This window comes from Strigops habroptila, chromosome Z (assembly GCF_004027225.2).
Source record: "Strigops habroptila isolate Jane chromosome Z, bStrHab1.2.pri, whole genome shotgun sequence".
Taxonomy (NCBI): domain Eukaryota; kingdom Metazoa; phylum Chordata; class Aves; order Psittaciformes; family Psittacidae; genus Strigops; species Strigops habroptila.
The window spans coordinates 413,577-428,397 of record NC_044302.2 but is presented as its reverse complement, the minus strand read 5'-3'; the positions used below and the strand labels follow the sequence as shown (position 1 = coordinate 428,397).

General features: G+C 40.9%; 1 protein-coding gene across 1 annotated transcript; it reads right to left on the bottom strand.

Moving 5' to 3' along the window:
* Positions 1-581: 581 nt before the first annotated feature.
* CZH16orf87 (chromosome Z C16orf87 homolog) lies at positions 582-14,172 on the bottom strand. Its single transcript, XM_030471050.1, has 4 exons — positions 13,904-14,172; positions 9,608-9,704; positions 6,515-6,697; positions 582-1,121 (listed from the first exon to the last, which is right to left on the bottom strand). Exons 1-4 carry the CDS (start codon positions 13,967-13,969, stop codon positions 1,003-1,005), a joined length of 465 nt encoding a protein of 154 aa, XP_030326910.1. The 5' UTR covers positions 13,970-14,172; the 3' UTR covers positions 582-1,002.
* Between the last annotated feature and the right edge of the window lie 649 nt (positions 14,173-14,821).

The following is a 14,821-nucleotide window of genomic DNA, read 5'->3' as shown; positions in this document are numbered from 1 at the left end:
TGTCTTCCCCAAACCTATTTCTACCAAAACAGCACATTTTTTGCACACTCAGGTAGACTTTTGCTTTGATGTTTACAGTTAACAGTCCAAAAGACAATACTGCTAAGAATTACTTTCAAAAGACAGACAGAAAAGCTATTGAGAGTAAATGGTACTAACATACCCCTTGTCTTTTGGCAATACCCAGTAAGAAGATGCTAGCTGCAGATCTGCATCTCTGACATCTGCTTCTCTCCCTGTCCAGTAAATAATGGGCTGAGAAAGAGTATGGGAGAAGTACTTACCGGTTGGACAAGGCAGACACCCATCAAATAGTTGTTACAAAACAGTGCTTAGTTCTCAAACTTCAGGGCCTGACCCCAAAAGTGTACGCAACTTCAATTTTCTAGACAGAATTCATGAACAGGTTGAAGTTGTCAAGCAGAATAATCGCCCAAAATCAAACCACTTTAATTTTCTAGCAATTATATCACACCTTTTAAAAAAATGCAAATCTAAAGTCACACCTAGGAAGAATACCAGATTTCTAAGAGGATTAAAACCAACACATACTAAACATCACATATGTACTTAATGCCCAGTTCAATAAAATATTGGAGTATCAATTTATTAAAAAGTTATGTGAACTATACATACATAAACTTCAATATAGCTGAAAAATCTGAAATATATAATTCTAAAGGAAAATCATTTATTTTTGAAAATATTTAAAATATTGCATTTCTGGCAGTAAATTTAAAAGAAGTGCTCTGGAATGGGTGCAGTCTCTCTGTGCATTTGTCTTCAAGGCGTAAAACATCTGCTTTATGATTTTTCGTAACACAATCTTGTGAACACTTTCTTTCTGACTTGTACAGACAGATTTCCAAGAACAGCAGCAGAATTTTAAAAGGAAATACCATGGTCCTTGTTGGTACAGACAAAACACTTTGAGAGAGTCCATGACACCTTGGAAATACACTAGCAATTCTGCATATAAATGCATCAGATTGTGCTTACAAGTTACAGAATAAGTCTTTGATTGATAATTTTTCTGTTTATTTCCGCCAAGGCCACTGAAAATACAAAGGCCTTTTCATCTGAAAGGTTAGCATACATGTCAACTTCTTTTTCTTGTTTCTCTGTAGAAGAAAAAAAAGTCACTATTAGAAGCTTTTTCCATTTAAGTTAATGCATGTTACACAAAGTTTAATAAATTACGTGGAATGAAGCACTGAAATTGAAAAGAAGTTAACAGCCAACTCCTATGCATGGAGGGATTGAGAAAGAGGAGGAAGGAATGAACAAAGGTGCTAGAACAGCCACAGAATTAGTTATCCAAAAGCATGAGTGAATTTCTGTTCTGTAATAATGAAGAAAGAATGAGTTGTTAACATTATACTGATTCCTGACACAAACAAGTATCCAAGTTTTCCTCCACATTTTTTGGTGGGGTTTTTGGGTTTTTTTGGTTGTGGGTTTTGTTTGTTTGGGTATTTTTGTTGTGGAGTTTGTCCTTTTTTTTTTGTGGGGTTTTTTTTTGTTGTTGTTTTGAGTGGTGTGTGTGTGTTTTGGGGTTTTTTGGGTTTTGTTTTTTCCTTTACATAAACACCTCCCATCCTGGAAAACAAAGGTACTTTATTATATCCTCATTAAATCTGAGATTTGTCCCCCTATTTTATCTCTAAGTAGCAGAAACAAAAAAGTTTATTTACAGTGTCCAAAACCAATGAGCAGATACATGGCAGAAGTCAGGTTCCAAATTTGTCACCAGGAACACTTCTGGATTTTCTATACTGCAGACTTCCAATCTTATCCCAGATACAGAACAATGCCAACAGCTCCATGAGCAACTGAAAGCCTCTGCATTCCCTCTCGCCATGGTGGCTTGTTTCAACGCTACAGACGCACAGCAGCAAGCCATCAAGAAGTTTCCATACTGCAGCGCTCAAGTCCACTAAGTTACAGTAACATACGACAAACTCAGAATCCCAGCATCTCGTATCTCCACCTGCTCACACAGTCATCCCCCCAGTGGGTCCACATTCTTAACAAAACTTTTAGATTTGGCTTCACATTTGTGTGTGTAGCTGTGTTACAGCTACAGACACCATTCCAACAGATTGCATCCCCTGTGAAATCAAGTGATTGTGTTGAACTACCAAAGGGGGAGAAACTGAAAAATCCTTTACCACTGTATTCTGATTTAATACTGAGACACACACAGCAACAAAACCCTCTACTTATAGATTTCTAGACAACTTAAATCACACTCAAGCTCAACTTTCCCTGCAAGTAAAATTGCTTAGTGAGAGCCTGGACACACAAAGATGCCATCAGTTTTAATGTGAATACAGGACACCTACTTATCAAAATAAGACAAATCGAAGCATGTTTGTTATTTGAAATCTAAGTGATTTCTGCCTGATCCTTTGCTACAGAAGACAATATTCTCTAGTGTACCGAGTGTGAAATGAAAGCTAAGAAACCGAGTTTTGCTGCTATTCCTAACCTGTTGCATAATGTAACCCAGTTTCTGCATATACACTCAGTCTGCGCTGCTCTACTTCCTCCCTCCCATTTACAAATTAACAACGCTGGGAGCTGTTCCGAGCACAGACACTACACACACTGGTTATTTCACATTAGCCTTTGCCATTTTCATATCTGAAACCCTGCCCTTTCTTCATTTTTCCAATCCAAACAATACAACCACCACCTGAATATGTCAGCACCCAGCAAAGTTAAAAACTGTTAACAGATTGTAGACTTCTTAGCAAAAAAGATTTCTCAGCTTTCCCCTCCGCCCTGTCCTCCCAAAGTACTGGCTTGTTCCAAGAGACTTCAGCTTTGAAGAATTAAAATCTTGATCTCAAACAGGATCGGGGATTAACACAGGTTTGCAAGCTTTATGCGTTCCTAAGGCAATCCTACTTCTCATCAGCAACTAGTGAAGAGCTTGCACCTGCATGACATTTTATCATATGCTACTCATAGGATACCACGATTTCTACAGACACTATTAAAACTTTTCACTTCAGTCTTATCTGGAAGTAGTTTTGACTCATTTTTCTATTATTAGGAAAAGTCTGTCTTACAGAATTACAACACTATTTTTGTGAGACTAAGTATTTTGTTACACAACTAAGAGGCTATTTAGGTGAAAATATTCAGTCTTTCTGGAGCATGTCTCACATATCCAGATCTCCTGCAACCCACTAGACCCACAGCCCTTAAAATATGATTATGTATAAACCAAAAATGGACCCTCCCTTCTCACAAATTTTGTATGAATTCAAAATTCAAAGTTCTGAGATTCACTACCCAAGACAGTAAGATACTCTGAATGCATACATTGGGCAAGCAAATGCACAAGCAATACAGTCGGAAATTACTGGAAAACTTTAATTCAGCTTAAGTTTTATCAAGATAATGAAATGTATGTAATTTTATAAAGATTCATCCCTTGTTAAGTATCAAGTATGCTTTAGTAAGACTCCAGGCTACTTTTACTGAGTCTCACTTGATAGTATCCTTTCTGAACAACCAATACCACTTCCTTCAGCATCTGAGGGGGTTTTTGTTTGTTTTAATATAATCAAGGTTGTTACCTAGATAACAAGACAGTCTGGGAACAAGCCTGATTGGTATCACAGTCCCACACAACAAAAATCATACCATCTCCACAACAAAATCACAATCGAATTATTATGAAGTGTTTCTATTTTCAAAATAGACTGTATCATTTCTGACAAACAAATTAAGTGACAATTCTGACAAGCCACGCCTGCAGGGAGAGGTTCCTATTTTCCAGGGCCATCACGTGGCTGATTCTCTGGGTCCCAGCACTCAGCCATAACCCCTCAATGTCAGCTTCCTCTTTCCTCCCCCTCCATTCCTTCTTACTAAATCTGCAGGAAAGATAGCTTATTTTTAAAAGCCCTCTTGCTTCTCCTATTCTTCTTAATTGCTGTTGAATCCTGCAGCTCTTTGCTCTAATGTGAGCCACTCATGAAGGATACAAAAGAATAGTTAGTCCAAGGCACAGACATAACTGGGAACAGGCATGTTACGCATGAAAAGAGCATGACAAACACAGTATCAAAGCTACAGATGTCATGGGTGTCTTTAGGCAGGAAATCTTCACTGGGTGATCTTCAAATTGACAGATTAACTGCTCTTGCACGCTATTATAATTTAAGTATTCTCTGCTCTCCTGTTTTTCCATCTACAGATACATCAGGCATTGCAGAAGCCTAAGAGACACCAAGAATTCCGTCTAACACTAAGCTATTTCCCGCACACCAGAGCTAACTTTCACACTATATAATGAGTCATACAAAAAATCACCTTAATTGTAGTAGAGGAATTAAAGTTGCTTAATATGCTTTTATGTAAACACCACTATCAAGCAGCAGGTTTGGTAAATGAAGAATATTTATAAAATTCCCAGTAATTACTCCACACACAGTAGTCAGGCTGATTTTAGAAACCACTTAAAAAGGGAAGAGTCAACATCAACCCACTTTATAATAATTACTTACAAAATTATGGGTTCTCTACTGAATTCATAGCCATGACAGCCATATATATCAACTTTTTGGCTGATTTTTTTTTTTTTTTTAAATCTGCCAAATAATCACCACAGTGGTCTGCATACATTACAGTCTGACATACCCAGAAATAAGTCAGAAGTAAGAAAATATCCTAATCCCACTTATTTCTAAACAGTAAGATGTGCTGTAGTGGTGAGTGCAAACCCAAGTCTGTACCAGCTCTGCAGAAGAGGTCAAGGTAGAAATAGTAGCAGTAGTCACAACACCAAGTAAAGGGTATGGTAGACAGGACAAGAAGGTGAAAGCAATCTCCTCAAGTGCGATTCAACTTAAAAAAACCCAAACACAACACCAAACACCAAGAAAAAAACCACACAGTGAGATCTCACGCAAAGATCTCACTGCGTGCATACTTCTACCTCAGAGCGCTTGCATAGTGTCACACTTCAAAGTAGGCAGCAAAACATTAAAAACATTTAGCCAAGGTTTGGACAGAAAAACGTTCTCTAAATATCCCTCATGTTTTCAAATTCTTAAGAGTTTGAAGACTATAAAACATGCATTAAGAGAATGGATCTTTTGATTGCATAGATTGCTTTCCTCTTTTTCAGGGGACAGCAAAGATTATTTATTTTTACAGAACAACCCAACCAGCTTTAAGGAATTCTCAAGCAAAAACTATGTGTGAACTTGACCCGCAGTTAAACACCTAGAAATAATTCCATCGGTGCTAGTCAAAGTATAGCCTGGACCAGTAACAAATAGGGAAACTCTGTATTCTGTGAAGCTACATACATCAATAAGCCACACGCAACACTGAAGAAATTAGGCATTATAAGTGTATTCCTATTACAGTAAAGCAACCGCCATCCAAAAAACATACAGAAATGAAATTCCATCTCCTCCTTCCACAGCCAAAGCACTGAAACAAGAACAAATCCCAGTTTGTACTTTGTTTTTATAGAAAAGAAACTTTAAGAAAGAACAGATTTACATTAAACAGCAGAGACAACAAAATTAGTTTTGAAAAGTTAGAATTTAAAGGAACTCACTTTGCAACATGGATTAACACCCATTTTTTGTTAGCAAATAAGGTGTCACAGAAAAAAACAAAGCAATTCTGAGTTAATGCCACACGGTATGCTTGAAGTTTTCGGCAGTTTTAAGAATAAGATCTGAATATTTATATTAAATCTTGTTATTCCCCTCCTGTCTGCCTTCCAGCCTTTTTAAGTCCATGCTAACTTTTGGATTTGCTATTCAGGCCTAAAATTAATATCCCCAAAACCACATAGAGCAAATGCAGTGTCAACACGCTTTCAAAAAAAAAAAAAAAAAAAAAAAAAATCTTAAGTGACAGTCACACACTTGAAGGACTCTGAGATTATTCTAGTGTGTGTAACCGTCTCTTCATTGTATAAAGATTAAAACTAGCAGGTGACCAAGGAATCTTAATAAGCCAGGAGGCATTTCTTCCTCTAGAGCATTACTCTGTAGAAACTCCTACTCTGCACGACAAAAATTCAGGTCAGAGTAGTGAGTCAAGATGCCATTTTTATTTTGGTCCTCCAAAAGCTTTCAAGGAACTTTTTGAGCAATCCAGTCATCCTAACCACTCTGACAGACATCATCATACGGTTTGTTCCTGTGATATAGGGCAGCAGTACTTCAAAAAAATAACAAAAAAGAAACCAAAAAAGCTACTAAGCACTACTACAGTCCAATGGCTTTCAAACATGTTGAAACTTGATACAGTGGCTAAAAATACAGACTAGTTCTCTGCAGTTAGTTCCAATCAGACACCGAAACATAAAACCAGAGGTCTCTACAGATGGGAAACTGCCCCTTCCCCATATTAAGATAACAGGTATTGGCTGAACTAGACTACTTACTTAAAATGGTTTGAATGGTACAAAGATTTATTGATTTAAAAAGTCTTCATACAAAAAGAAAACACAACATTTTTCTAGTTCTCATACCTCTTTCTTCTTCGTGTTTTTTGGCTGAGGCACTCTTAGGTCTTCCTCTTCCTCGTCTGCTATGATCTGAATGGCTGTTAGACCTGGATCTTTTTCGGTTTTCTAAGTCTTTATTTACTGCAGAGTTTATCTTCTCTCGCTTAACTCTCTCTGTTCGTCTTCTTTTGGCCTCATTCTTGTTTTCTGTGCAAATGAAAGAGATGGTATGGTATGATCTAGGGTTGTTTTCATCTTTTTTTATTAATTTACTCTTAGCACTTGCCCCTCCCGCAACCACCTTTCTTCTTTAATTCTCTTAGCAAAAGCGGTTACATGACCTTACTGAGCAATTACATCTGCACAGAACTTTCTGCATCCATGCACAAATTAAGGTGCCATATCCACAATAACACTTCATTTCTTGATTGCAAAGGTCAAGCTTTTAATTACTTCAAATGCATTTTGCAACGAGACATTTGCTAGCACACAAAATTGTTTCCCACAAGAAGATGAAAAAACCTGTACTTATCACAAACACCAAGACAGCCCATTGTATTTGTTTCCACTAGCTAAAGAAAAAAGTTTATCGCATAGGCAAACAGCAGGCAAGCAGCAACATACTTGATCCTTCTTTGACACTAACAGTGAAATCATTCCTGCTGCTCACACAAATTGAAATGCTGAGTCAATGATGCAGTCAGTATAATGCCACATTACACAGCACACATGTCCCACCAAGTCTAGCCTATCACAAGGCCTCATAATACTTAATGCTGAACAGGTGTCTTGTCAGAGTCAAAAAAAAAAAAAACCCAAAATAAAAAGTATTTACGTGAGTTTCACCTGTAAGTTAAGTACAGATCAGCGAGGTTGGGTATGAAAATAGTAGTCCCCACAGCACACTATTCAACACAGACTAGATGCACATTTGCAAGGCTGCAGCACAATTCTGCCATAGCTATATTGTTGAAAATACTGGAACAATGTTTTCTAAAGGAAGCTGCAGTTACCTTATGAGCACAATACAGACATACATGGTCTTCCACTACACCTTCCTGGGAAATGTTTCCTTTTTGCTGCAGTTATTCCATTAATCTTGTGTAGACATAGGGTTCACACTGGACAGCAGGGTAACATGTCACTAATGTCAATACAAAACCTGTATTTCACAGTATCCCAAAAAGGCTGAGGTAGCAAGGGCCCTCTGGAGATCAACCTGTCCAACGCTCCTGTCCAAGCAGGGCCACCAAGAGCCAGCTGCCGAGGACCATGTCCAGATGGCTTTTGAATATCTCCAAGGACAGAGACTCTACAATGTCTCTGGACAACCTGTGCTTGTTCACTCTCACAGTAAAAAAGTGTTTCCTGATGTTCAGAGGGAACAGTCAGCATTTTTGTACCCATCGCCTCTTGTCCTGTCACTGGGCACCTCTGAAAAGAGCCTGGATCTGTCCTCTATGCACCCTTCCTTCAGGTATTTATATACACTGATGAGATCTCCCTCAAGCTCTGCTCCACCAGATTATGGCCTTTAGCTTCATTTGGTAACTACTTTATCAACAACTGGGGAGGGGAGGGTGAGGAAGAAAACTGACCAATACTTCCAAACTACCACAGGCATTGCTGAACCTCCTCCCTCCACCTTGAAAGCTCAGTTACCTGGTATAATGTCGTGTAATTCCTATGTGTTGGTAAACTACAAGCATCCTTCAAAATCATAATGTAAAATACCAAATACTTAGCTTCCATTTTGTAGGCCTAGCAGGTAATTTTAAATTATAAAATTTAAATTACAAATATAAATTATAATTATAAATTATAAAATTTAATTATAGATGAGATACTTTCAGTTGTTGGATTTGTTTTTTTTTTTAAACATCTTCCCTGACAGGTGCTTGTTCTAACTAATTCCTACTAGTACTGGAGGAAGTGATAAAAATGAACACAAGGAGACTGTTAATCATATCAGAATGCACATTCAACCTACTTCTTACTGTGCCCGTCTATAACAAAAGACATGTAAGTTAGACACAAAAACCACACTATTTTTAAATTTAACCCATGCAGAGAGAAGCAGACCCACCTGGTTTTAAATTAAACATATGACCAATTTTTATTTTCATAAAATTCATCTTCAATCAGCATGTACTCTGAAATCTGACCCCTTTGGCACCTCTAGACTTTTAGCTTCAAAATAGGATTAACAGAAAGCTTTCTGTAAGGAGTTGTTGCCACAAAAGTTGGTCAGAGAAACTCTCTAAGACTCAATTTGGAGTTTTAGAAAGCAGGCATTCTTTATTGCAGCGCTGGGTGCACACACAAATAGCTTTACAAAGGTGAGCACACCCGATGCTTGCCGGCATCAGCTATATATTTAGATATTTGTGTATATCAACAAATTTTCCAGGAAACTATTTACATATTCATGAGGTTTCCAGGAACTAATTATACTATTTGCATCATAATTAAGCATGCGCTTTCTTGCTGAGTGAGGGTCTTTGGCGGTCGCTGATAGTCTTCCTCATTGCGTTTACTGAATGACCTCAGTGCTTGCACACACTTGCAAGGTCCTAGTGCCAAGTTATAAGTTGGTATGTCCTTGCTTCTGTTCTGTTCCAGTCTCACTCAACATTGGGCACCAGTCTGCTATCTTGAAGGCTAGCATCCCTGGTCTTATTTACTGTCTCCTTAGTTGTTATCAGTCCCGTGACGTTCCTTCCCCCATCAGTCAAACATTCCTTTCTCTCTACATGTTAGTAAGTTAGAACAGTTTGGTCTATTCTACTATATTAAAGGCACACACACTATTGTTAGTTTAAAATCTAAGCCTACGGAGTTATTTTGCATACTGACCAATGCGTGTAGCTAGACTAGACACAGAATAAATGCCAACATCACAAATATGAAGGAAGTAAGACTGAAAACACCAGCTTTTTTCACTCCTCAAAATTCAAGAAAAATTAACATATTTAAATTAACCATGCACAAATTCAAGGGAAAGTGAACTGACAACAATCAATTTACACAGAGAAGCAAAATACTCTATCTTTTGCCTCCAAGAAGTAAGGGGAAAGAACTGTTGTCCCCCCTTCTTCCCACCTCTGTAAGTATTACCTGTGATGGGTGGTGATCTCTCAGCACGTTTAGCATGCAAGAGTTTTCGACTAATAAATATGTAGCCACAGGGACATGATTTACATGCAACAGGAACCTGGGAGAATAAAAGACAAATATTTCAGATCATTTCAAATGATGACAAAATTCCTGACCAATGAACAAAAAAAACCTAGTAACTTGCATTTTGTCCTTGGAGATACCTCCTCAAATTCAGTCTGTACTGCAAACTACGGTCTGTACTATTATATAATTGTATCTAAGCCATAGTAAAACCAGGTTCTGCTGTGAATCACCTACCAAGCCTCTTCTTTATGCAGCTGTTAGAAACTAAGCTTGAAACTTAGAGTTTGTGACTGCTTTATATTACAAACCCTCTTCCCCAGACTGTCAGGAAGAGGGTGGAGGAAAATAGAGAGCAGTAAAGCAAGGCTGAATTAGAGTAGAAATACAATTTCTCTTAGAACTCTCAAATATCCCCAGTCAAATCAGTTAGACATTCCCAGGTTTGCTTCCTTCATTTACTTTTAAAAAACAATTAAAGAAAAAGTATGAGTTAAAAGTGTCAGTATATTCTGAATCCATTCACTTTCAGAAGCATCTGAAAGCAACCCCTCTACAGAGTAGGAGCAGCTTCAAACAGGAGGTACGAGAGACCCGAAGTAAACCAAATGCGTTTGTACCACACTCCACAGCAGCCTGCAGAGAGACTGTGTGGTTACACAAGGGCCTAGTTAACGCAAAACATAAATAACCTACCACAGCTAGGCAAAGCTGACTGCAGACTGAAAGGTTTGAGACTCCAGTGCTTCTCCTCAGCTAAGCTGTCAGGAGTGGTACAGTCCCCCAGCATAAGACAATTTAAAACAAGATGAGAACAGCTGGAAATGCCACACTTACAAGAAAAATGACAAAAACCTTACTCTGAGCAATTAAAAAAAGGGATGCTGATAAATTACAAACTTCGTTACCTTCACTTAAACATGAGATCTTTTAAAGTAGTAAGGAATACACAATACTGCTTTGATTAGGTTTAAGACTGAAAACACAAAGCAAGTTTAAACAAAGATCTGGAAAAGATTAACATCACACATTAAAGTCAATGCATGTTTAAGCACGATAGTGGGGGGGGAAAAAAGCAGGAGATAATTTCTGAAAAGTAATTCTTTAAGACAGGTCTCTGCAAGTTTGCCAACGTCCACAGAAACAAAGAAGAGCACAGAACCATGACTGCCCGCGCAGTTTTACTGGACACGTACAAGAACCAAGTTCCAGTGTTCTACTGGCTAAGAAAAGACCTGCCAACTTAGTACATGAATTTGTAAAGGGGAACTTAACTGCTACTCAGAATAAACAAGTTATTTTGCTTTCTGTAGCACATCTTACCTCTCGTACTTCACCCTACAAACAGCTCACAGATAGGATTTTGATACAAGTTTTCTCTAACTAGAGACCTTTCAATTCCCTTTATGGAGACACTGACATAATAAAAAAGAACAAACAACTCTAATCAAGGTTTATTGAACCTTCGAGCTCAGAATTTAGCTGACTGTCTGCATGCTTATCTCCTCATTCATATGTCAGTATAAGAGTACTAGAAAACACTATCTAGCAGAAAGATAGCATCATTAAGGTGATAGAGGAGTATCCATTTAAACCCATCTTTGAACACCAGGGTCTCTCCAATAAGTATGTTTCCAGACTCAGTCTAAAATAATTTGGTGAAAATCACCCAAGGGGGTTGGAACAGACCCAGTATTTTTAATGAACTTAACTGTACATAACAGAACAAGATTGTTCTCGTGTTACAGGTTCAGCACATACATGGTGTGTGTGTGGGGATTAGGTGGGAAGGGGCTTATTCACTGAAACGTACCAGTTATCCTTCAAAGACCTACACCGACAGTGCAACATAGCCCTACAAACACTATTTTACTCTGGTTAACATTTTTGTAAGCAAAGAGAAAATTAGTTTCTTGTACAAGAAAATTTACTTGAAGCTAAATTAAAAAGTGATAACTATTTCTTCTGTCTGCAAGTACTCCATGCTCCCTAGATAAATGGAGCCATGCTTTGACTGTGAAAATATCAAAACCCTTTTTTTTTACTAAGAAAAAAGAAGCCTAAATGGCAACTACATATGATCCAAATTACAACAGTCTAAGTAGTGTTACTCAATATTACACTCCAATATTTGTGGTTGTCTAAATATTTCCATGCATGCCACTTCTAGCAAAGAAATCAGAAACAAATGCAAAGCTCTTGTTTATGCAAGAATTTAAGAAATGTTAGCACAGGACGACCACTTAAGAGTCACACAGGAGCCTTCCCACACTCTGCAAAGGGCTGACTTGTACTGTGGGTTTAGATTCCTGTCTTCTCTCAAACTTTTGGGACTGGAGAGCAAGTTCCTACAAGCAATACTTGTGCCAGGGCAGGACACATGCAATGCACATTAATTCTGTTAGCCGTGGAAGAGCTGCTAAGAGAAAATCTGCATTAGAATCACAGAATCAACTCTGTTGGAAAAGACCTTTAAGATCATCAAGTCCAACCATTCCCCAGCACTGCCAAGGCCACCACTACACCACGTCACAAAGGGCCTCATCTACGTGGTTTGTGAACACTTCCAGGCACGGTGACTCCACCTCCGCCCTAGGCAGCCTGTTCCAATGCCTGAGCACCCTTTGGGGAAGAAATTGTCTCTCATCTCCAGTCTAAACCTCCCTTGGTGCAGCTTGAGGCTCTTACCTCTTGTCCTAAATTGACACATGCATATCATGTGTTTCAGTTTTAAAGCACAGAACAATGTGAAAGGCTCAGCATTAAAGCATGCTTACTTGCTCTTCCTACTGGTGGTAGTCTGACATTCACCCCAGCACCCCTCTCATATTCAACTCCTTGCTCATTTTAATTTCTTCTTTCACCAACTGAACAAACAGAACTTGGCACAGTACTTTTTCCTCGGGAATAGTACTTCAGTGACATGCTCAACACATGAGCATTTGCAATGGTTCATCTATTGCTTAAAACATGGAAGGATGGCCATACACAGCTTAACATTCCAAATAACTCCAAAATGAGCAGGAACACTACAAAATCTATGCAAGTCGGAACAAAAGCCTTTTTTTTTTTTTTTTTTTTTTTTAAGTATAGCTACAACAGCGCGCACCAGCTCAGTTCTAGGGTCCAGCAACAGAACTCTGTTTCCTAGGGTCACACGCAGAAGCCCCTGGCAGCCTCCTGCAGTGGGAGGCTGCTGTCCCCATCATACAGGCTGGTTTTAACAGCAACATCCTCACCAGCAAAGAGCGCAGATGAAGACAGCTCCTGATACTGTAACTGTGAAAATCAGCTGCTGTGAACTTTAAGTGTAAGTAGCTCTATTCTGTACCCATAACAAAACCGCAGTAAGGCACAAACAACAGATCACGTCTACATCTGCACAACAGAAATGGTAGCAAAGGTCTAAATTTTGCTGTTTCTGAACTACTCTATGAGAAACCTGAAGGGTCTCCCAGGAAGCCTTAGGCTCATTTTTCATCCAAAGGGCAAACTGCATTGCACAAATTACCAAGTTCATTATATTCGTAATAAATTACCTCGTTTCTAAACAATACTGGCATATAAACAATTCTGCACATCACACAGAAATTCTTCAGCATAATATAACTATCACGCTGCCCTGCAAGAGAAACACGGTGTTTCACCCACATTCCAGGCAGAGACTGCAAAGGCAACAATTATTTACCGCATACAAACGTTGCTTCACAGAGGTACGGAGACGGTTTAGTGTGTTCCCCCCACCTCAGAACCAAGCAGCTTGGCCGACAACTCCTCGCCCGGCTGCTACAGACGCCTAGTGCGCGGCGGAGGGCGTCACGCGGCGAGGAGGAAGCAGGAAGCCCAGCGGGATGCGCTGGCGCGGGGAGCGGCCCGGCCTGGCGCCCCGGGAGCGGGAAGGCGGCCGCGAGCGGCCCGAGTTCCGCTCGACCCCGCCGCCCTCACCGACCGCAGCCGAGGGACGCGGGCGGCCACCGCCTCACATCCCTCCCGTCAGCCGCGGCGGCACTTGTCCTCGCTGAAGCAGCCGGCGAGCCCTCCGCCACAGGGCTGCCCGCTGGCCTGCGACAGCCAGCCCCGACCACGGGCTGGCGGGGGGGGTTCCCGCGCCCTGCCTCAGAAGCGGGGGGCAGTTACAGGTAGCGCCCTCCCCGCTTGCGGGGCCGCCCTTTGAACCCCGCGGTCACTAATCCCCCCGGCCCGAGCGAGGAGCCGGCCCGGCGGCCGCCTCACCTGCTGGTCGCACTCCGGGCAGGACTTGGTGGCCATCTTCACTTTCTTGGTCCTGCTCGAAGACATGCTCGCTGCTGCTGGTGGTGACGGTGGTGCTACCGCTGCCGCCAGAGCGCCAGGCGGGAGGGCGGGGGCGCGGCACTGGCCGCAGCCTGCAGAACCTCCGCGGGCTCCGCCCGCCCCCGCACAGGCCCTCCACAAAGGCGCCGCTCCCCGGCGCCGGACAAGCCCCGCCCACCGCGGCGGCCGCACGGCAGGGGCGGGCCGGGGCGCGCGCGCGCACCAGCCCGAGGAGCCGGTTCCGCCGCCGGATTGGCCGCGCGCGCGGGGGGCGGGGCGGTGTAACGGCCTCGCGCGAGCTTGGGGCCGGGGCTGAGGCAGCGCGCGGGGGGCTGGAGGTGCGGCTGGGGGCCTCGTAAAGTGCGTTTGCAAAGAAAATAGCAGGGAGAAACAAACAGCTCTTTCAGCTCCGAATTCACAGGTGATCGCGAGTGAAAAAAAGATCAGATAATCTTTAAGGTCCCTTCTAACGCAAACCATTCCACGAAAGTTCCTTCCAGATACATCTCTGGGACTGAAACTTTGCATCAGCAGGTAGAAGCTTTATATTCCTGCAAAATGTTTGTGTCTGAATCATTTACCTCTGACTTAAAAGGAAAATGACAATACTGCTAGTAACAGAGTTGGGCGTTTTTTTTTTGTTTTTTTTTTTTTTGTGTGGACTACAGAATGTCTGCAGGAGAAAAATGGAGCAAAGTCACAGCAGAAAATTTATCTTTTAATATTACTGTTTAAAACAGCCTGCAATACAGCTGCCAGCTAATATTAATTGTAATGCTTTCACTGCAATGCTTCCATATGGGTAGCAATGAATGAGTGCATTCGTAAGGCTGGCACAGTAGAGTTTTTGTTTCATGT